Genomic DNA, 23,750 nt, shown 5'->3' with positions numbered 1-23,750 from the left:
TGGGCTACCTAGCGTTTTCATTAATTGCCTCAGAATAGCAATGGTTTACCAAACTCAATCCAGTTTTCACCTAGTTTTTCTTATTTGGTGTACAGAGGGGAGCCCCTCCTGATGTACAGAGTCATAGATATGGCAAAGCTCAGCAGGCAGGCTCTTAAACCAAAGGGCAGATGCAATTTGCTGAAATCCCCTTTCAGGAATGGGCAGGGAAGTATAAACCAAACGTGAACAGGCTACGGGACTTAATTTTTCTTTCACAAAACAAGACTTGAATCCAGGCACATCTAACTCTTAGATCTAGAACAACTTAGATAAGGCGCTTTGAAAGGAAGCGGATGTCTGAATGGGACTAGCCTGATCCCTTCCGACCCATCTCCGTCCTGGTCTTTCTTAGGCTAAAGCACAGCCACCAAGTCAACTTAGGCACTGGGCCAGAAGCCCAATCGGGAATCCTGTGCAGCTAACCCATCTGGGAGGCTATAGTGGGTGGGGACATCTTCAGAACATGCCTTAGGATGCTGAGGGATGGCCTTCTGTCCAGTGACTTGGGACTCATCTGTACCTCTTAAGCTCAGATAGAGGGCATGCAGTCCCCATGTCCTTGCCTGCCCTTGTGCTGCTGTGGAGTAGCCAATCCTGTCCTCATCCGGGCCCGGAGGCCAGGTGGGAATGGTCACACGGATTAAAGGCATAGATTGCATTTAACCCCATGGTGTTGATCTGAGGAACAGTGAAATCAGAATTCTACCTGCATTTTGGGATGGAGGGAAAGTACAAGTACCGAACCTTGATGGGATTTCAGCAGGCGGGGACGTCAGCCATGCACACTGGAATATACCGAACAGAAATCCCAAACTTCAAAAACTAGTGCTAATAGCTGTGGTCGCCTGCTTCTGGAGTATGTTTGTGTGGGTCCATCTGGACCTGCAAAGGCCTGGGGGCATTGAGACACAAGGCATTGTGACCAAGGACCCTGGAAAAGACATTACTCCAAATCCTTGAGATGCCCCTCCTTTTAGGAGATGGTTACCCTGATAGAGGGGAAGCTATTTAATGTATATTTCAGAGAGTTTGTTCTTTTCATTCATTCCAGAGGGATAGCTAGTGTGCCATCTTTGATGGGAAGGGGGGAAGGGAAGGGAGAAGGGAGGTCTCAGACAACAATCTGAAACCTAACTGCCCTATTTGCGAAGCTCAAGGCTCAGGATCTTCTTTTATTACTCTCTCTCTCAAGGCCCTAGGGCTCAACTTTGTGAAGTGTGGCTCTGTAATCGCCTTCCTAAATAAATGTAAAAGGAGACCTGTCAAGTGAATTGCTGTATGATGCTATGACTGTGAAATAAGCCCATTACAGGGCTCAGTCCACAGCTCGGGTTGCATTATCCTTTCTTCTCCATGACAGCACAGTGGGGCATCCCTTAGGAGACATTCAGTTGAGTGAATTTAAATCGTCATCTCTTCCCGAGTCATGAATTTATCAAGGACAGGCTTGTGTCACCCCCTAAGTAGCTCTGCTGCCCTCATCTAAGACGTGAGCGCCTACAAGCAGAGCAATAGCCCCACTGAATGGATGAATTCATGAACCAAATGCACCTTCCTTGCTGTCTTCTGTCATCTCAGCCTGACAGGGAGGTATTAGCGTGAGTACATCGCCAGTATGAGCCCAAAGGGCTGGAAAGGTCACATGGCTAAGGGCATACTGCATAACCAGAGCTGGAGCTGGGTCCATGCTCTCTGAGTTTGTGCGCCACGGCGTTCCATCTGCTGAAGCTGATTGGTTACTAACATGTTACTATCTGGCAGTTAGTGCTATGTGTTCTCATATTTATTACCTTATAACACCCTGATAACCTTGACACGTTTCATAGATGGCATAAAACTGAAGTCCAGATCTATTATGTAAGCTGCCCAAAGTCATGCAGAAGGCAGGGTCTGCATTCTCCATAACAGACTTATTCGTTGATAGGGATGGGGAAGGAAGAGAGACGGCTGGCTTGCTTTAGAAAGAGTCTGTGTCCTTCTGATAGTTGATGATATAAACAACACCAGGTGATACAGTCTGATGTGTAGGAGGGGAATACGTAGAAAAAGAACCAGTCATAGTATAACCTGTTCCTGATGAGATCTCTGATCAAATTATATGCACAGTGGACAATGGCTGCCAATCAAACCTTAGAACCAGTTTTTTCAGTCTATTAAAGAATGCTTTAACAAAATAACTTGAACGAGATCATTATAAACAATAGAAATGCGTTGCTCTTAGTCTTTAAAACAAGGAGATCTAAGATCAAGGAAGCAGTATCTAAGGTCCAGTGTGGATGCATTTTGGTTCATACAGGGCACTACTTACTGTGTCCCCCAGTGGTGGAATAAGGCAAGACGGCTCTCTGAGGAGACCTCTTTTATAAAGGACACGAGAGACACTCATGAGGGTGGCACCCCCTTAACTTCATCATCTCCCAGAAGACCCACTTCCTAATACCGTCTCATGGGTGTTGGGATTTCAACGCGAACTTTGAGGAGATACAAATAGGCTATCGCAGTGTCCGAAGCACTCACTGTAAAATAACAGTTGGAGATTTCCTTAGGCAGTAGTCAGGAGGAAATTCAGGCTAGATCTGAGTTTGACAGGAGATAAGGTCAGCCAAGGGAAAGGAGGGGCTGATCTTCCTGTCTAGGAAGTGCAACTACTGGCCCCTGAGATGTCTGTTCTTACGGAAGGGGGTTATGTAAAGACAACACATTCCTACAGTTTTAATTGGATGTGTGAGAGAGGCATTCTGAGTTAAAGTACTATTAGTTAGTTCAGTTATTGGTTTGAACATTTAAAACGTTTCCTGACCTGGCCTTGTCCCAACCTTTGGTTGCTATGGTAATGATCATCTCTCTGAAATGACGAAAGGTGTGTTTCTGATTTCTGTCAGGCTTGGCTTAGAACGAGGCACGACGGCTAAAGAAGCCTTAGACATCATCGTCTCCTTGTTGGACGAGCACGGACAGGGTGGGAATTATTATGAAGACGCGCACTCCTGCCACAGCTTCCAGAGCGCATATCTGCTGGTGGATCGTGACGAAGCCTGGGTGCTGGAGACCGTCGGGAAGTACTGGGCTGCCGAGAGAATCACAGGTGAGGGGGTGCAGGGTAGAGATTTCAGAATAGGACGGCCTGGAGTGATGGTAGTCAGACATGCTGGACTGGCTCAGAGATGCTAGGATGCTGTGGTGTGTCCTCCCTGTGCTGGCCTTCAGGTTTAGGCATGCCTCTCACCTCCAGGTATCTGTTCCAGAGATGTAATCAGAGTCTCCCGAGTCCTGTGAAAGGATGCCAAGACTCAGGAAGTGCATAGCCAACTTTTTACACTTCCTGTTTGCTCTTTGGACATATCTAGTATTGACTATAAGCCATTGACTGAGTTGGGCAAGGGAATGGGGAGTCTTCATTCATAATGGGTCAACGAATCCCTGGTCACTCCCAGCTCCATGGCTACTGATGATGGTTCCTCTAAAACAGAAACTTGGGTCTGGGAGGACTCTTGAGTGCCACTCAGGGCCAACCAGGTCATAGAGCTGAGAGTCCATTGCTACGAGAGCATAGACATGGCCATCTACATGAGAAGTGTTCTTCTAGTTCATGCAGCTTCTCGCTTCTGGGGCAGGGCTGAGACAGTGTAGCACCCACTCAGTACCCTCTGTCAGATTCCCAATGAGATCGGGTCCTAGAGTTGGTTAAAGGGCTAAAGAAATGGTTCTAAAGAGATTTGGTGTAGGGCAATCCCCCTGCTCTCCTTGGGACGGGATGATAACAACACACCAGGTATACTGCCCTTCTCCCCAGCCGAGTTCCAGGTAGCCCAGCTTGTATCTGCTAAACCTCTACATTTTTTTCCAGAATATTTTTTATTATCAAGTCTTTATCATTTAATTATAGAAGATATTTGCTATGCTTTCTGTTCGCCACCCTAGTTTTTAGGTAGTCAGAACCAAATCTGGCCTGAGTCACTGGGAGTCAAGCCCGATTTGGGGCACAGGTTCCAGTGACCGAGGCTCCCCCGAGACGTTTATGTGTTCCCTGTACAAAGTTGCCCTTCTAAGACCAAGAAGTCTAAATCAGTTTCCTGTGTGTGTGAAGACTGTCTGCTCATTCTCACAGGCTGTGGGATGGGCTAGCAAATCCACCAGCAGCACAGGAGATTTTCTGTATCCATATAGCCAGCTTACATCTCTCAGGGCCTGTGCATGCTTCCCTCCCAGGCCTTAGAGTGTTTGCAGGACAAAAGCCCCTTCTCCAGAACTCCAGCTCTCCTTCCCAGCAGGAACTTAAAACTTTTTTACAGAATCCCCCTAAGATAAAGTGATGTTATCAATTGGCTCTCAGGAAGGCCACTGGGCTCTGCTTCAAAGCAGTCCTGCTGCTTTTAAGTAGAATCTAAGAGTTTTTGATCTGTAATTGCATTTCAGAAGCTGCGTCCATCTCTACAAAATGAGTGTTGTTTTTCACTACAGTTCTTCTTCAGCAGCCATTTTCTTTTTACTCATTGTTTTCCCGTTCTCTGACCCCAGCAGCATTGTGATTGATTTTGGTAGGAGTTAACACAGTCTGTTCTTTCAGTTCTGAATCTTAAAAACAAATGTCTACTGTAAATTAGCTCTCTAGGAAAATAACATCTGTCAAGTGTACAAGAATGTTTCTTTGAATAGTTTAGTATGAATGGTATCAAACTCACTTCTTTGAAACTGTTTTCTGTTTTGCTTAATTAAATTTCATACTAGCAATATCCTCCGGAATAAAAATGAATGGCCAATAACCAGTGCCTCTCAATCGGGAGTGCATATTTTGGAGGTTTACATCATTAAAGCAAGGCATCATGGGAAAATTCAGTCCATCTGCTCTTGCTTCTAGGGACCCGGAGTAAGGCAGCAAGGGCTCTGGCTTAGCGGGGTTCAGGCAGGAAGAGGTCCATTGAAGCTTCTTCTTTAGCTTTTATCTCATTCTCCAAGAATTTGGAAGCTCAGCAAGCTCCCTGGGAGCAGCCTGTGTGAATGACCCTTTTGACCTAGCAATGGTAACTTGGCCTCTGCAGTCTAGACAGCCCCTCGAAGCTTAGGGACCAAGTCACCCTCCATCTGTGCGGGTGTGTGATGGTGGTGGCAGGATTGCTCGTCTAGGAGGAGGAGCCTGTGACTGTTGTGGAGCATCCCTGTGCAGCAGTGATTCTCAACCTTCCTAATGCTGCGACCCTTTAATACAGTTCCTCATGTTGTAGGGACCCCCCCGCCATAAAATTATCTCCATTGCCACTCTATAACTGTAATTTTGCTACTCTTAGGAATCATAATATAAACATCTGATATGCAACCCTCAGCGGGGTCATGACCCACAGGCTAAGAACCACAGCTGTAACAGAATTGCATATATAGATCCCCCAAGTCTTGCGAGCACAGCAGTCCTTTCAAAGAGCTGCTCGATTTTCCTGCAGACATGAATGCTTGGGGCTTATTTAGTCCAAATAAAGAGCCTTGAGTGTTTTATTTTGTTTGTGAATTTAAAATTGATAAAGCTGTTGTCCCTCTAAGCTGTAATAATGTCTGATGGAGACAGGCTAGACCTTTTAGGACGTCTCTTGGAGCAAGGATCAAGGATTTCAGGTTTCTCTCCCTAGGGATGGACATGATTCCTCCCTTCAGTCTTGGGGTTCTCTCCACTAACCACACATTAGAACAGATTCCCCCCTGCAATCTTGGGGTTCCCTCCACTAACCACACATTAGAATGGATTCCTCCCTGCAATCTTGGGGTTCCCCCACTAATCACACATCAGAACGGACTCCTCCCTGCAGTCTTGGGGTTCCCCCACTAACCACACATCAGACTCTTTGCAGAGGGAGTGAGGTGCATTTGCAATCAGCTTTCACTCACCACGAAGATGGACGAGGAGCACCCAGAACTCAGGACTTACGCTCAGAGTCAAGGCTGGTGGACGGGAGAGGATGAATTCAATTTTGCCCAGGTTTTTTCTCCAGCTGATGACCACCTGGACTGCTGTGCAGGCAAAGACAGCTTAGAAAAGCAAGAGGGTAAGTTAACCTCTCCCTTACGATTCTCCTTCTTATGCTCTTTGGTTTTTCTACTGAACTTTAGAGGGTCGACAGAGAGGTGGAGTAGAGAATAAGCCTTGCACGTTAAAGACCAGCTTATACCTTCCATCCTGGGTGTGCAGGAAGGGGACAGCCTGTATGTGTTATGTGCAGCTTCCATCTGTAGGAACCTGTGGGGGTTTCTTATTCCTTCTGATGTGAGTACTGCTGTCGTGTGATCCTGTGTGGCTCTCACTGCAGCCTTCCTTGTAGCTTCAGAAACTTGTGAGAACCCCTCTTCCCCAGCCCAGTTAGCCTGCAGGATAAGCCTTCTGCTCATTTTGAGATTCTCCCGTAGTACCTGGTACTCCTTCAATCCATGAATTTCTGGACTGGACTATCGAACTGGATCCTCTTTATAACCCATTTGTGCCGTACAGCAATGGCATACATTACTAAATTCTGATTAAAAACCTATATTTAGGCAAATGTGTTGCAAAGATAACTCTGTGTTTCTATGTGTGGATAGACACTGCCCCTAGGCCTATAGTGGTCACATTTTGTATTTGCTAATTCTACATGCATATCTGTCAATCAAAAGGTCATTTAGAGCTAATAGCTGCAAACTATGTCCTCTAGCAGCAGCTTCTCTTGTGAATAAAGTTTTATTAGAAAACAGCCATGCTATGCTAGTCAGCTTTCTTATCACTGTAGCAAAATTCCAGAGATTAAAACAAAAAGGCTTACCAGGAGCAAAGATTATCTTTAGGTTACAGGTTCAGAGGTTTTGGTGCGTGATCAGTGGCTCTGTTACTTTTGGGTCTGAGGTGGGAGCAGGTCTCACAGCAGGAGAAGCATGTTGAGGAAGATGCTTGCCTCGTGATGGCTGGGAAGCAATGGTGTGTGTGTGTGTGTGTGTGTGTGTGTGCGTGCGTGTGTGTGTGTGTATAGGGGGCAGAGTCCCCATATCTCTTCAAGACCACACCCTCAATGAACCCATATTCCTTATAATATTCCCTCTCACATATATCATAGTCTGAGGATCAAACCTTCAGCGCTTGGGCCCTTGGAGGACATTGCAAGTCCAACTGCAGCAAAAACTCACTTCATTCTGTGCCGCCTATGGCCACCCCGGTCCAACAGTGCTGGAGCCGAATTGCTCTGGGGACAGTGTGGTGTAGAACACATGGTCCGGGGCTTAAACTATCTTCTCTCTGGTTCTTTAGGAAAATGTTTTCTGACCCTCGATGTAGAATATTGCTTTGGGATTATGCTGTAGAAATTGTTGTATATAAAGGCATGGAAGTATTCATTTTTTTTAAATTTTTTTTATAGTTTAATGTATTTTTATTAGCAAACTTACAGGAACAGCACAGAAGACAGACCAGATTAAAAATAAACATGCACTTGCATGTAGGACAACTAAGTTAGCAAAGTATAGTGAACAATGGAAACTACCGCATGAGAAAAATGCTACAAACACCATTTAGTTGCTATCAATAAGAAATTTACTTATTTAAAAAAATCCAAACGCTGGCATTGTCCAGAAAATTTTAACAGGTGTCTTTATAATTGTTATAAAGTTGAACTGTTGAAATGTGTTCACTGAAACATTTTGCTTACATTAATGCTTGCATTTATATTAAAAATTCACACACAAATGAAAATAAAAAAAACTGCCAATACCTGATTTCTGGCCCCCATTTTTCCACTCGCAATCATATACTTAGGTACCTTTTGACCCCATTGGGGAAAGAAAATCTAACATTCAGAACCACTGATACCAGGAAGAAGAGGAAAAAATTTTATTTGAGAATGAAATGTTTCCCTCATAGTGAATTCTTAAGCACGTTCTCCGTGTATGTGGTGTGCTAGCTGGATATCTTTTGGCATAATTGTTACACGTTTGGCATAGATAGCACACTGGTTGGTATCTTCAAAAAGGCCAGCCAGACGGGCCTCGCGTGCCTCCTGCAAAGCACCAATAGGTGCTCTCTGGAAGCATGGATCTGTTTTGAAGTTCTGACCAATTTTCTCGCACCAGACACTGGAAGGGGAGTTTGTAGATCAGAAGTTCAGTGAATTTCTGATAGCGTCTGAGTGCCACAGTACCTGGCCTCTAACAATGAGGTTTCTTCACCCCTCCAGTAGAGGGCGCACTCTTGCCAGCGGCTTTTATAGCCAGTTGTTTCCTGGGTGCTTTACCACCAGTGGATTTGTGGGCAGTCTGCTTTGTACGAGCCATAGTATGGGCACCTCCTTGCTTACCCCCACTTCTCCTTTGACTGGAGCTCAGCAAGCAAGGGGTGGTACTGGTGTTAGAGCGGAAGTATTCATTTTTAGGAGGGATCTTCGTGAAAAAGTTCTAAAGATTTGAAGCTAAAACAAAACTAGTGATAAAATTCTTTATCCTGCTTGAACATGAGCCCTAAATCGGCACAAGTTTATCTGAAGCAGAGGGTGGAGGGGCCTGTGATAACTCCAGGTGCCCCCTACACAGTGCACACCACCTGCAGACACCGCCACAGGGAACATGGCAGGGACTAACCAAAGGGCAGAGACACACGCAGAAGATGTCAGAGACGCTGCCAACCTGTTAGAGACAGATTAAAACTAATATGAGGGTGAGGCAGGAAATTGAGACATGGGGTAGGAAATGAAATCAAAGACATTGCTGATAGTTTGTGTAAAATGTAAACGGAGATTTACAAAGTGGACCTGCATTGCCCTGGGGCATCCTGTCCCTGGCTGAGTCCATCTTGGTGCTATCAGTCTAAGAGTGGGATTGGTGGTTTCCTTCTCTGGTTTTGGTACTTTGGGAAGGAGTTTTGACGAAGAGTGAATCTATTACAGGTTCTGACCTGGAGTCCAAGGCTGGCCAGCTACTTCTCCACATAACTAGCGTGTTTTGGTTTTGGTTTGGTATGGATTGGTTTTGTATTTTGAGAAAGGTTTCCATGTGTAACTCAGGCTATCCTGGAAATCACTATGTAGCCCAGGCTGTCCTCAAATCAGTGCTCTTCCTGTTTCAACCTTCTGGATGCTGAGATTATAGGCATGAACTATCACATCCAGCTAAAAGACTGTTTTATAGACTCATAGTCACAGGAGGACATGATGGAACGGGATCCCGTGTAGTCAGGGACTTCATCCACTCATCTGAATGTAGAACCTCAAGTCTGAGTACTCTAAATGCTTCTCTTTGTGTTTCATCTCATTCTCTTTGTGTCTGATCATCCTTCAAATATTATCGGTACCCCAAACAGCAAGTAGGTATGAAAGAGAGAGGGGAGGGCCGTGTTTAGGACCCGCGGTTTCTTATGTGTCTGTTCAGTCATTGCTATAGTTGAGGGAGAGATAAGGCTAAAACAAAGAGATCTGAATTAATATGATGGAAAGGAAATGGAAGCTATTTCCTTCCCACATTAGCATCTAGACAGATAGAGACAGTCCAGGGCTGGGGACTTTTCTGTTCAACTCTGGGCTGCAGTTTGTGAAGCACTGGTTGGCTTCTCCCAGTCAGCAGGAAGGCGGGAAGAAGAAGTGCAGGACTGAACATGGATGTGACCCAAGATGAGCATGGCCATTTCTGCTCATCTCCCATGGCCAGACTTTAGCAGGGCGAATGGGAATTTCAGAAGCAAAGAGAGAAAAAAGTGACTCCGTTTTGGTTGCCAGCCTTCATAATTATACATTCCTTCCCCTCCTCTCTCTCCCAGAAAGCATCACCGTGCAGACGATGATCAACATCTTACGAGACAAAGCCAGTGGAGTCTGCATAGACTCCGAATCGTTCCTCACTACAGCCAGCATAGTGTCTGTCCTGCCTCAGAACAGAAGTTCACCGTGCATCCACTACTTCACTGGGACCCCGGATCCTTCCAGGTTTGTCTAAAACACCTGGCACGTCCTTCCCTTGGATGCTTTTCTCAGTTCTCAGCCTGGGCAGTGTAGTGTAGGAGCTGTGATTAGGTGGTACTCAACCACAGCCACATAGGGCTCATTCTAGTCACGGAGCCCAGTTATTGCTGTTAAGAATAGATCATAGGCCAAGCATTGTGTTATAGATGAAGATGTATAAAGCACAGTAAGAGCCAGATACAGGGCTACCAAAGGTATACAGTTCTTGTGCGTTACTGGACAAATGGCCCAGGGGTAGTACAGAGGCAAATACCTGCCATCTTTTGACATGTTTTAGAGAGCTGCTTTCTGTCCACCTGCTTCAGCCGGGAGGGAGTCCTGCACAGTGCTGAGGACGCATCCTCTAAGAACAGCCAGGGGTTTGGGTCTCTCACATCTAATATCGCAGGTCTGCACTGCCAGAACTGGCCGGGTGTGCATCGTCTTAGCGATTAGGTTCCTGTCAGTCCTTTCCCTGCCTTCTACTCAACCAGCTCAGCCGTCTCACGGCCCTGCTGCTGGTCCTTCCCTGTGCCATCCACTCGGCACTGTTCCCTGTGCTCTCTTTGGATGGCCCCCACCCACAGCTCCGTCTGCTCATCTTGATTTTAGCCCCATCTTCCTCCATGTGTTGGCCTAGCAGATCCGGTTTTCACATCTCTGTGTCCAGGCCCCTCCAACCCTCCAAGGCTAAGACTGAGTCTCCCAAGGGCTCTGTGGGTCTACAGGGGTCTACTGTGGCAGCGAGAGTTTTGTTTCTGAGTCTGGAGTGTTCTGCCAAGGTGTACAAGATGTACTCCTCTTTAAGATATAGGAGTCTCTCTTTCTCTTTTTTTTTAATTAAATTTTATTTACTTACTTACTTATTTATTTATTTGTGTGTGTGTGTGTGTGTGTGTGTGTGTGTGTGTGTGTGCACATGAAGACGTAAGACATTTTCAGTTCTCTTCTTCCGCCTGTTTTGGGCACAGGGTCTCTCTTGTTTTGCTGAGATGCATATCTGAACTTCCAGCTGATTCTGTCTCCATCTCACTGTCGGACTGTTAGAATTACAGGAGAACACTACTGCATCTGGATTTTCACGTGGTTTCTTTGGACTTGAACTTGTGTCCTCAAGCTTGGGTGGCAAGTGCTTCTATGTTCTGAGCTATCTCCTGCCCCTGTTGTATCATTTTAAATTCCCACCATAGTGCGTGAGCCTTTGCATTTTCCCGATGACGGCTGCCTCTCAGCACCTGTTGGGATGTTAGGTTGCTGTCTTTTCTAGACCTGTATATTAGAGCGGTTGTTTCTGTACTGCAGCATTCAGAGTATTTCTTATGTATTTTGCTTTTTTACAGTCTCTGTCTGTAGCCCTCACTGTCCCAGAACTCATTTGGTAGATAGATTAGCATCAGACTTACAGCAATCCCCCTGCCTCTGCCTCCTAAGTGCTTGATCACAAGCATGTGTCACTATATTCAGTTATATGTTGAATATAAGTCTTCTGTTGGAAATAGATACCGGAGTCTTTCAAGTAGTGGGTCTGCATGAACTATGCTCCAGTGCCCGGCTATGTGGAGGCCCCGCTCTAACTTTGCATAGGATATAAGACTTTTCATCTCCAGAATATGCAGAGAAAGGAATCCTATTGCCCAGGCTGAAGCAGGCAGCTTAATCCGATTATAGAAATGGGTTGTGAAATCGCCTTCTGGTATTAAATGACAACTTTAAAGTAGTTTTAAAAGAAAATTATTCACAGTTAAATTAATTGGAAAGACCTCGTAGAAGATTACAGGCCTTTGAGAAGACACTCCAGCATTGTCTTCCGTGGTGAAGCCGGCTGTGTCGCCCACGGTGACTCAGGACTGCAGTCTCAGCCTGTCTGAAGTCTCAGTGCAGCTCCGTGACTGGGCACGCTGAACACTGTCTTTTGTCGTCTGGTGCTGTAATCAAGGTGGTCTCACAGTTGTCTGCTAGTATTAACATACAGAGATGCTTCGAGACAGTGAAATACCCCTCCTCGTTGGTATCAGGACCAAAGCCTCTGCCTGGGCTCTGTCTGCTAGGGTACTTCTTTGTCATGTCCTACACGCTAACCTACAGATCTTAGCTGGCCTTTACATCCGACTTTCCCCTTCATCCCTCTGTCTCCCATGCTCCCTCCTCTCGTGTGCCAGGCACGTGTGAATTTGAGAGCGACAGGGGATGCAGAACCAGCCCTTGAGTGCTTGAGGGAGAGGGAGAGGCGAAGGCCCATTGATCCAGTTTACTGAGGAGACGGATTCTACCACATCACCACTACTCTGCTGAGTTAGCAGGCTCTTCCCTTACTGGCTGTTCCTTTCCAGTGCTCTTTTGTTTTTGTTTTTGTTTTGTTTTAGAAAGGATTTCTAGATGTCCTGGAACTAGCACTCGTAGACCAGGCTGGCTTTGAACTCACAGAGATCCACGTGTATTGGCCTCCCAAGTGATAGGACTAAAGGTGTGTGCCGCTCCCGCCTGGCCTCAGTGCTCTTGTATAATGTCCCTTCCCAGTGCTCCTATACAGTGCATGCTCCTTCCCTGAGTGGTTCTGATCTCCGCCAACAGTAGATTCGAGTGACGTTGGCATATGCCCACAGATGCACCATTTAGAAAGATGCCTACATTTTGAAAGAAACTGGTTATTATGGGCAAGTTTCCCCAACTGGGGTCAGGGTTGAACAGATTCATCCAGAGCTAGAGTCTGTGCATTGTTCCTTTCTTGTGTTTCCTGTCCCTCAGGGACTTTGGTCACAAGATGAGCCCAGCACAGTCACTTGGGGAGTGTTTTTTCTTCAGCAAGAACAAAGGTGTGTCTGAGGTTAGACTATTGGCTGGCCAGAGCTACTGTTTCTTATAGTAGTACATGTGGATAAAGCCAACAGGAGGATTAAGAGTGAGAAGTGGTGGGGAAAGCTTACTTCACATTGAGAAGACGTGTCTGAATTTAGCCACTTATGTGAAACACAGTTTTGGACAAAGCACTGAACTGTGTGACTCTCAGTCATTTCATGTGTAAAATGGGGCCATTCCCTCCTGCCTGGAGCAGCGTGGCCCTCGGGAACACTGGAGCAGTGTGGCCTGTGCTGGTGTCTGGGTGGTACAGCCATGACCAAGAGAGGCAGTTTCAGCTTTGTGTGACCTTGGTCAAGTCATTTCATCTCTGTGGGCATTAATCAGCACCCATTCAAGTGCACTGAAGAAGTTGCCATCCGAAGCTCGAATGTAGAAAGATGCCCTTATCTATTGAGAATCATAAATGTGCTTTGCATTAAAGATTGGCCGAACATTAGGATGTTTTCAAGCTGCGGTGTGCCCCCACATTTTCTTTGGAGAGCATGGGCCAGAGGTACAGATGATGAAACACAAGTGACAGGTATTTCTTCAGCCAATTATTAGCAACAGTTCTTACCATTTTATCATAACTAGAATTATATGGTTCTGTTCTTCACATAATTTATCCAATCTCAAGCTTACCATCAACCACACATTCATGCCTCATATTTTTAGAAGTTGAGGATGCTGACTTTTTTTTTGGAGATTGAAAAGGATTTCCGGGGAAGCCTTGACAGATACAAATATTATAGGTACCTGCTCATACTTAGTGTTCAGTTTTCAAATAGAAAGGGTAGTTGAGAAGGCTAAACATATGGTGCACTTTGCTTTAGAAAAACTACCTGGCACTTAACAGCATCGTTAAGTAACTGACATCCAGCAGGTGGTGAGGAAGACCGACACGCTGAATTCCTACATCTCAGTCCATTTTGTTTAATATATTGGATGTAGTGATGAGGTGAGCAGCCCTGCTTTCCTGCCGCCCGGCTAGCTTATGCCCCGAAATAACAACACACAAATTGTATTCTTTTAAACACTGCCTGGCCCATTAGTTTCAGCCTCTTATTGGCTAATTCTCACATCTTGCTTAACCCATTTCTAATAATGTGTGTAGCACCACAAGGTGGTGGCTTACCGGGAAAGATTCAGCATGTCTGACCTGGCGCCTCTGTCCAGTTGTCTGCCCCTCCTGTTCTCACTCAGTTTAGAGCAGCTGGGCTTTCACACCCTGCCCTTGGCAAGGGCCTCCCATGCTCAGTAAGCAGGGCAGGGCTCTCTGGAAGAGACCACTCCTCCCCCTTAAAGCAGAGGTCCGTGGACCAAAGAGGTAGCATGCCACTGATGGCTATCGTGTGCCCTGGGGTCAGAGAGAATGGGAGAACTCCTTCCAAAAAGCCTCCACTCAACTCCTCAGCAGTTCTGTCTGTCACTGGCTCTGTGTGGCACAGCCCTGAGCTGACTCTTTGGACCATGTGGGCAGAAGGGTCCCTGTGCCAGCCCGGTGTTTGCTGTACCACATGCACTGACCGCAGCCATCTCATTGCTGCTCGCCCTGTGGGATAGGGTGGGTTTTACAGCGATGCCAACTGTATGTCCAGAGACCAGAATACTGATGGCAGAAGTCTGGATGCCTGTGGGCACTGGGCCCACACTTCTTTCTTCCTCTCCCTCTCTTCTCCCTAATGAGGCTATCACAATTGGTTCAGGCATTTTGAAGCTTTGGACTAACTCCTCCTTCACACCCAGAAGTTGGGAGAAAGCAAAGATCCATTTCCAAGAGACTGCAGGAAGTGGAAATGTGTTCCTCTGACCGTGAATAGCTTCCCTCTGTTCTGGGGTTTCTTGTGGTATGGCTGGGTAACAAGGGCCCTGGAACAGCCTAGTTAGGTATGTCTTGTGCTATCTGGTAGATAGGGCTAAGGAATGGGTCGGGTTTTTTGTTTTGTTTTACGTTTTTGTTAGTTCTTTGAGAATTTCTGTTTGGTTCCCTCCTCATTTAAAAATATTTTTAAAATGTGGATGAGTGTTTTACTAGCATGTATCTCTCATGCATGCAGTGCCTGCAGAGGCCAGAAGAGGGCGTCTGAAGCCCTGAAACTGGCCTGTGGGCTCTGGGAAATGAATCCAGGTTCTCAGCAAGTGCTCTGGTGATCTTAACTACCGAGCCATCTCTCCGGCCCACCTGGCCCCTCATTTTTCACTAATTCTTTGAGAATTTCTGGTGGGTCATTTCTGATAACTACGAGTCTCGCTGACAGGACAGGAGAGTCAACAGATACCTGTCCTTAGCCTACACTACTCACTCTTGCAGCTCAGGCACAGAGGTCTAGCTGCCTTTGGCGCTCAGGTTAAATGAACCTGGGACTTACTTTTGCACGTCCCTCTTAAGCTTTCTTCCCTACCACAGCTCTGGAAAAGAAATCTAGAGGTCATTTATCAGCTTGTTGCCCACGGCTGGTGTCTCTTGATCTTAGTTATTATGAATCCCCTCAGGTCTTGCTGAATGCAGATTCTGATTCAGTGGAACAGGGCTGGGTTCGGACCTCTGAGGGATGTTTATGCTGCAAATCTAGAGATGTGTCTAAGACAGCAAGGGTGACTGGTTTGTGGTCATTTTCAGGTCACAGCCTCTGTGACTGTGTGGCACAATGACAAGGGAGCTCTGGCTCTCTAGCCTCATATACACCAGAGCTGCGGAGGTCAGCATCCCAGCTCCCTTTTAACCTCTTCATGGCTTCTTGTAGTGAGCCCACATGTACCGCTGAGAGAAGAAAATGTGTAAACCACACGAACACGTCAGAGCCCACAGAGTGTGAAAGGCTCGTTTTCTCAGTTTCTCCTGTTGTTACTGCAAGTGGCCCCCAGGGTGTTTGCCAGAACTGCACCTCTGTCCCAGCAGGGCTTTCTATGGCGGAGGGAAGGGGAGGGGGAGAAGAATAAGACTTTCTTCCAGCTGTTAGTCCGCTGCGGGTGTCTCTCATCCTGAACAACTCTATATGCACGGCTGCTTTGGGGTGCGTACATGTGTTTGGGTGCTATATACCCAGGTATGCACAAGTACATATGCCATGTGCCTGGACTCTTCCATCTCCTCTAAGCAGAATAGGAGTCCAATGGAGCAGGAGGCACCAGCCACCTTCTGTGCTCTGCCTAGCTCTTAGACAACCAGCCTTCTGTTTCCCTCATTGTGGCCCCTCTGGGGCCTCTGGGCTGAGCTGATATCACCTTAATCTGCCCTCCTGTAGTCTATGAGATACTTCAAAGATTTTTTTCAAGAAAGTAGACCCGTAAGATCAAAACTGAAAACCGCAGCAGCCCTCTGTTCCATTCAAATACATGGCTTATTCTGCCCCGATCTGCAGCACTGTGTCAACTTGCCCTTCTTTCCCAACCAAAGGGACCTTCCAGACCAGCCAAAGTCTGTTTTGACATCAACCTTTGTAAATGGCTGTTAGTTTTATAGAAATCGTGGCTAAAGCACAGAGCTGTGTGTCTCTTGGCCTGACTTGCCTGCCTCGGTTGGCTCATCACTAGATACTCCGGGCGCCAAGCTCAGCCTGACTGATGCAGTTCTCCTTCCTTTCCAGGTCCATATTCAAGCCATTCATCTTTGTTGATGACGTAAAACTTGTCCCCAAAGCCCAGTCACCCTGTTTTGGTGACGATGACCCAGCCAAAAAGGAACCTCGGTTCCAGGAGAAGCCAGACCGCCGGCATGAGCTGTACAAGGCCCACGAGTGGGCACGCGCGGTCATCGAGAGTGACCAGGTGAGCCTGGAGGAGCTCCAGGGAGGAGGGTGGAGGTCCGCAGGAAGGAGACAGGGAGGCGGCTGGCACACACATTCCTCTCCTCTTTTTTCTCAGAAAGAGAAGGCAGGTGTTAAATTTCCTGTCAATTTTCCTGAAATCCAAACAAATGAAACCTCTGCTTCTGTGGTTACCCTGAATCCAGCGGACCTAACATCCCTTCCTCATCCACTGTTAACCTCGGAGTAACAGAGCTGTGCTATCGAAAATCTTTGTGTGCTTTTGGGGGATGAAACACTGTACTGTATGGAATTGGTCATGTGCCATTTCTAAACAGTAGCTGCCCCAAGGCTGTGTGAACTTGGGGTGTCACAGTGTGAGTGTGCAGAACAGCTCCACATTCAAATGGGTCAAAAAAGTAGCTTTTATGTTATGAATATTCTAACATGATACAAAAAAGAAGATTATAAAGTCCCCAGTATTTTAGAAATAATTCCTCAGAGTACAACTGTTCTATCTGAAAAGCTTTGGTTAATAAAGTCAGAAGATATTGACTCAGTGAAGAAAAGCCCTTAGTATTCCCTAACGTTCCCTAGCTCCCGGCAAATGCCCACAGTAGCCTTTGGTGGTGAGTTTTCATGGAAACCCCAAGCCTACGCTTTGTTTTGGAGAGGAAGAAGGAAGAAAAAAATGTGGTTGTCAGATGTTCATCTGCTCTCCCCACCATTTTTGTGACAACTTCCATAGGCCTAAACTGTCCTGAAGGAAGGAGCCACCTCTAGATGAGAATTGGGGCACATGCTTCATTTTCTTTTGTAGATTTATTTTTATTCCTGCATCTCTGTGCCCATGCTTGCAGGCGTCCAAGGAATCCAGAGGTGTCAGATGCCCTGGATCTGCAGTTACGGGCAGTTTTAAGTTGCTCAACATGGGTGCTGGGATTTGAACTCAGTTTTCTGTAAGAGCAGAGTGTATACCTAACTGCTGAGCCGTTTCTCTAGTCCCTCATTTCCTTATACGTAGCACTGTGGTTATCTAACACAGATTTGACTGAGGCTAGAGGAACGAGTAGGTAGGCAAGAGTGATTGCTGTGCGCCATTGCTGTGTGAGGATCTGAGTCCCGGCACCTCTGTAAGAGGCAAGCCTGTGGAATACAGAGAAAAGGGAGTGGCTCAGGCTCCTCAGTCACCAGCCTAGCTCCAGACTCAACGAGACGCCCTGTTTTGAGGTAATAAGGTGGAACAGGACACCTAGCATCCTCTCTGGCCTCTGCTTGCATGCACATAACACACAAGTAATACAGGAATGCACATGTACACATGCATCATACACACATAAACCACACTGTTTTCATTTGCTTTCTGTCGCTGTGGTAGATACCATGACCTAAAGCAACTGGGGAGAAAAGCATTTATTTGACTTCCATGTCTGGATCACAGTGACACGCGGAGGGAAGCCAAAGCAGGAGCTGAGAGGCAGAAATTGAAGCAGAGACCATGAAGGGATGCTGCTTACTGGCTTGCTCTCCATGTCTGCTCAGCCTGCTTTCTTATATACCCGATGATCATCTGTTCAAGGGTGGGGTGGATCTGTTTGCAATGAACTGGGCCTTCCGAGGCCAACCACTCATCAAGAAATTTTTCACAGACTTGCCTACATTCCAGGGTGATTGAGCCATTTTCTCAGCTAAGGTTCTTTCTTCCCAGGTGACTCTGTCTTGTGTCAAAGTGACAAAAACACTACCTGGCACATTTGACCCCTTACCAACTTGACTCATAAATACATAACCTTTCATCTCTTGTTCATCCTTAAGATCTCATGTTAAAATCACAATATAAAACAGTATAACTTTGCAAGTCCTAAAGTCTTTAAAAAGTTTAATTCTTTAGCCTGGTGTAGTGACACACACCTTTAATTCCAGCACTCAGGAGGCAGAGGCAGGTGGATCTCTGTGAGCTTGAGACCAGCCTGGTCTACATAGCCAGGACTAGGACGAGAGAGAAAGAGAGAGAGAGAGAGCCTGCCTCAAAAATAGATGATAGATAAAATTCAATACTTTAAAAGCCTAAATTCTCTTTAAAACTTCCACATCTCTTAATTTGAGATACTATAAGGTGAAAAATAAGTTACATGCCTCTTATTTCAAGAAACTAAGAACCAGGGCACAGTTAAAATCAAAGCAAAGCAAAATTGACATCCAGAAGTGTAAATCGAATCCTGTAGCCTATCGCTTAGTGTGGCATCTGGGAATCACTTAAAATTTTCTGGGCTCCAAAAGGTTTGGGCAACTCCATTTCTCAGGAACAGCAGTTTTAAAGATAACAATCTTTATAAAACACCGAGCTTGTTACAGGCTCAGGCCAGCTCCATTCTGTATCTGCTGGGCTCCTTGGTAGTCATATACTGTTCCTAGTGTCTCCAATATGCTTGGGTCTCCACTGAAACCGAGGTTGCCTCTTTACCAATGGCCTCTCACAGTACCAAGCTTCTCCCTTCAGTCCTCCTGCAGCTTCCATGCTGCCCAAGCCAGTATCATATGGGAGACTCTTAGATATTACCAAGTTTGTCTGCCAGCTCGAGATGTAGCCTTGGTCCCTTGGAAGCCACCATCATAGAAAAAAAGTGACGTGGGGATATACATGACATGTTTATTAACTGAGCTGTCTATTCCTTCAATAGACATTTTTATTTTTTGAGAACGCCTACTGTGCTCTAGTCACTGGAAGGCGGATATAAGCCTCTTCGTCTCCGGGAGGTCAGGGTATGATGGGAGACATAGCAATGTAGGCCAATCATCACGACACAGATGATGGTGATTATGGAAGAGAGAAGGTATTGCATTGTGGAGGAAAGGCCTTCCGCAGAAGTCTGAGGATGGACTCAGGTTGATCTGGTGTTGGGAAAGGGAAGGGCCTCCAGAGTGTGGAGTCACCTGAGCAATGGAGAGATTACCATGGAATGTAGCAATGTATATCACTGAAAGGAATGGCTAGACAAGGCAAGGGGCCAGAGTGCCCTGGGCACTGCTCAGTAGTCAGGACTTTGAACCAGACATCTGGTGGCTATGGAAGTGTTCTGAGCAGGCTGGTGATGTAAGCACACTCTAGAGCAGCCTTGGTGTTGGCTTGGGAACTGAGGAGGGGGTAGACGGTGCTGTGGGCAGGAAGCCAGCTGGACCCTTGACTGCCAGTGTCCACTGCCATGACGCATGTTGTCCTGCATGACTGTGTCCCTCCTCAGGAGCAAGGCCGCATGCTGAGGAAGACCATGCTGGAGTTGGAGAAGCAAGGCTTGGAAGCCATGGAGGAGATCCTGAGCAGCCCCGAGCCCCCCGACCCTGCCGAGGTGGGAGACCTTTTCTATGACTGTGTGGACACCGAGATGAAGTTCTTCAAGTGATGTAAGCGCCCTCGCCCTTACTTACAACTTCCCACCCGACTAAATTACCAGCAGAGAAACGCTCTTCTGTTTGAGTAAAATGAGACTGACCATGTGGCCTCCTTGTGTCTAAATGTTCCCTCTGTTCAGCTTAGCAACCCCCCTTTCACCGTGTAACTCCATCCCACATGCCTCTTGCTCCATTGTGTGATAAGCTGTGGACTTGAAGATGTTCTTGTATTTCAGTGACAATGGGCACCTTAGGAGAATGAGAGTTCCCTCAGCCTCGGACGGGGCTGCAGGGCCACACTGGTGGGAAACGCAAGAGCTGTGAAGGTCCTGGTCCCTCTCTAGCTAGGGGTTTCTTCAAGGTTAACAAAAGACTTTTGTTCACACTGAAGGCTCTAATGTGTGTAGATGGGGGTGGGGGAACCCCAGCTTTCCTCCACAAAGCCCAGGCTTATGTGTGGCTCACAGTCCCCGCAGGTATGTCTTGGGAAATAAAGCCAATGGGAATGAACAGAGGACCCCTGGGTACAGTTCCGGCTCTGTCTCAGTGTTTGTGACACTCTGAAAGACCTGTCTTCTGTGAGCTGTGCCCATGCGCAGTGGACTAGGCCTGCTTCCAAGTGCAGGAGAGCTGGGCGTCCATGTTAGCTGGACCTCCCCATCCAGTAGCGCACCCACCTGCGGACGTGGCCCTGTGGAGAGATGACTTGCAATTTGATGGTCAGCAACTTATGTAAGACTCGTGAAATGGCCTTGGCAGACTTCATACAACTGCAAATCTCAGCCAATGAGGACAAGAAAGAGACGACCCTCTTGACTGCTGAAAACACCTGGACTCCGGGTAGCCACCATCTCAGCAGACACACTGGAACGAAACTCATTCCTTTCCAGGGCCATCACGTTGCAAAAAGGATTTGACTTTACAGGTGTGTGTGAGGAAGACAGGGCAGGCTGAGGACAGATGCTGTGCCCACTGCCTGGTTAACTGGATCCCACAAGTCAGTGTGCAGGGCACCTGACCTCCAGGGTCCCCCCCCCCCAACCACTTAGTTCTCATGCCCCATTGCCCAGCGGCTGCCTTTGGACTGGTGTCTAGAATGGGAGAGAGGATGTGGGTACGTATCCACGGCCACTCGCCACTACTCCTGAAGGGGTCAAGGGGGTCAAGATGACAGACAGAAGTGTAGCTAAGAGGAACACCTAGTGGGGAGGGAGTGTGCTGTGGGTTCCAGTTATATGTCATCATTCTTGGCAGGGCTGAGCAAACAGAAACCATCCATCAGTGGTCCCAGGCATGGCTTAGTGTCCCCAAATCATTCTCGGTTGCAGTATCATGGGCTGTGAGAACTGGCAGGGACCTGAGCTCTCATTTCACAATGTGATGCAGGCCAGAGGTTTTATTGGGACCAATCTGGCTTTTCTTTCCACCCTCCTTTAGCTGGGTGTGTATGTGTGCTGTGAGCCCTTTTCTCTACTGTCTTGTGAGTTCTGTGTATAAACAAAGGGCAAAACATAAGAGAAGGGACAAGTTCGTGATGGCCAAATGGTGGCTCGCAGTTGCTAGGAGCTACGGGCAGGCTGAGCCTGGCATCTAATGCGCATGAACAGAGAGCACAGGTGGAGCAGCTAAGCTGAAGATACCCGCAGGTGCAAAGGAAAGAAGGGTGAGGTTTGAGGGGGAAAAAGTTGCCCTGGCAACCCCACCTGCTGAGCTTTTAAAGCAAGGTGATGCAGGAAGCCATCCTGTGAATTCTCTGTGTGGTCTCACCTCCACCTGTGAGGCCAGCCGGTTTGTCAGATCTGACCCGCCTGAGTAAGCCAAGGCGATTCAGGGTTCGATCGGAAGTCCAGTGAAAGTAAGTGACATGGCGACCTTCTTTAATTACTCTGGCCAAGGCTGTAGATGGCTGCGCCAACCTGATGCCATTACTCAGGAGGGCACTGGAAAACACAGTGGCTATTTCTAGGATTGGATATTGGATCATTGTACATCTCAACCATGTCGTCCTCTTACCACTAGAGGGCGCAGGAGCTCTCTATGGGCAACCTGGCAGACCTTGAGGGGCCTGGTTTTTCCCCTCAGGCAAAGGATAGGAGGTGGGAATAGTAGCTTTTCTCACAGCGAAGGGTGGGAACAGAGGCGAGGACAGTACCAGGGAGAGGTGTCTGCATGTGACTTTATCTAAATTAACAGCAGAGATGATCCTGGAGTTTGTAGTAGGCAGATGTAGAAGAATATTCATTTTCAAATGCTCCTAACAGATTTCTCTTTGAAGAAATGCTTCTTAGGTGGGTAATTCCCTAAGCAGGGGTTGGTTTTCTTAACAACATGGAGAAGATGGATGTTCAGGATGAAATTCAAATGGAATGTTTAGGATCATGCTGTAAATAACTTCCCAGAAGACCACCTGGTATCTATTAAGCCTAGAACATGGGGGATCCTGAGCACACTTTGTGCAGACTGCCTGCCCCCACCTGCCCCACAGAACCTAACACGAGCTAGCTAGTCTTGTGTGTGTGAGATTTCCACTAAGTGAAAACAGCATCGTAGCTGGGGACAGACACTAGAGTGCACGTAAGTTAGCGTAAGTAGGAAATGGTCTTTTATCATTCTTGGGGGTGTCTGGAAGTGGTGGTAGAGTAAGGACCCGATAAAAACTGTGGAGTCTCAGCCCGACATACGATTCAGTGTTTGTAGGCATCAACCTCACAAGCTACTTTAGCAGACGAATGTCTAGTGGAGTTCAGTGCTAACATTCCATCACTACCAGGCGAATCAGCAGCTATAAAAAATAATTGTCAGCCACAAAAAAATGTCATCCCACATTGATACAGGTGATACCACTTCTGGCAAGCCCACAGGGCAGCCAGGTGTGCATGCCTTGAAATCACTGGCTACATTTTTTCATTGCAAAGGTCTGCAGCTGTGAGCTCAGCTTTGGGAGAAAAAGGGGAACAAGGGGAAGGACCATGGACAGAGAGGACCGTCAGGTGCAGGGCCAGCATCCCAGCTCTGCTGTGCCTCCCTTAGATGTGGGGTTTCATCCCACATGGTGCGGAGTCCCGGCTCCTGTTCCGTGGTGCATGTCCAAATGTGTTTTATCCGACTGAAGCCAACTATCCTGAAATACTGCACACAGAATTCTTGCAGGAATTAATAAGTACGTGTCTTTGATCATATTGTGAGAAGTGAAATGCCATAGTTGGAGCAGTGTAACAGAGAATCTTTGTTTCCTGTAGTGGGGAACTGACTGTGTGGTCTTAACAGCCTTTTGTACAAATAGCTACAAGTCAGACAATGTCCCTATCCAGTGCTTGCCCCCGGAGTGTCTTTAAATGCACCCAATGTACAATAAAAATATCGAAGTCAATGCCCAGGACCCTTCTTTTGTGTTTCATGAGCACAGTCGGCACCGGTCACAAGACAAACAGGCGAAAGAAAGAACAGTGTTTTTCTGATGGGAACTTTAGGAAACTCAGTCACTTTAGGAGGGCATGACACTGTTCCACTGAGAAGACCAAGTCTCTCTTTAAAAACAAATCCCAAACTATAACCATAAGCCACTCGGTTCCATCAGAACAGCAGCAGCGAGAATTGGATACCCTGCAGACCCAAAACCGCAGGATTTCCACATCACAGGGCAATAGCAGGATAAGCAAGAGGAGCCCCAGTGAGGGCCCAGCAAGAGTAGGGCAGCAGAAACCAGAGGCCTCCAACCAGACCAATGCAAGTAAAGCATGGACGAAAGGGTTTACTGCGTGACTCACTGCGTCCCATGAGCGTCCATGATGAGACTCTTCCC

The 23,750-nt window shown here is 47.0% G+C and overlaps 1 protein-coding gene across 1 annotated transcript in view; it reads left to right on the top strand.

Annotated features, from left to right (window-relative positions):
• Window positions 1–23,327, top strand: part of Scrn1 (secernin 1) — a 62,542-nt gene extending 39,215 nt beyond the window's left edge. Inside the window, exons 4-8 of the mRNA XM_075955587.1 lie at window positions 2,925–3,127; window positions 5,880–6,074; window positions 9,794–9,959; window positions 16,400–16,580; window positions 19,801–23,327. Coding sequence (XP_075811702.1) covers window positions 2,925–3,127; window positions 5,880–6,074; window positions 9,794–9,959; window positions 16,400–16,580; window positions 19,801–19,959 — 904 coding nt within the window. The 3' untranslated portion in view covers window positions 19,960–23,327. The remainder of the gene's footprint in view (window positions 1–2,924; window positions 3,128–5,879; window positions 6,075–9,793; window positions 9,960–16,399; window positions 16,581–19,800) is intronic.
• The last annotated feature ends 423 nt before the right edge of the window (window positions 23,328–23,750 follow it).

Source organism: Microtus pennsylvanicus, chromosome 21 (assembly GCF_037038515.1).
Source record: "Microtus pennsylvanicus isolate mMicPen1 chromosome 21, mMicPen1.hap1, whole genome shotgun sequence".
Classification (NCBI taxonomy): Eukaryota; Metazoa; Chordata; class Mammalia; order Rodentia; family Cricetidae; genus Microtus; species Microtus pennsylvanicus.
The sequence above is the reverse complement of the archived record's forward strand: the minus strand, read 5'-3'. Positions and strand labels throughout refer to the sequence as shown.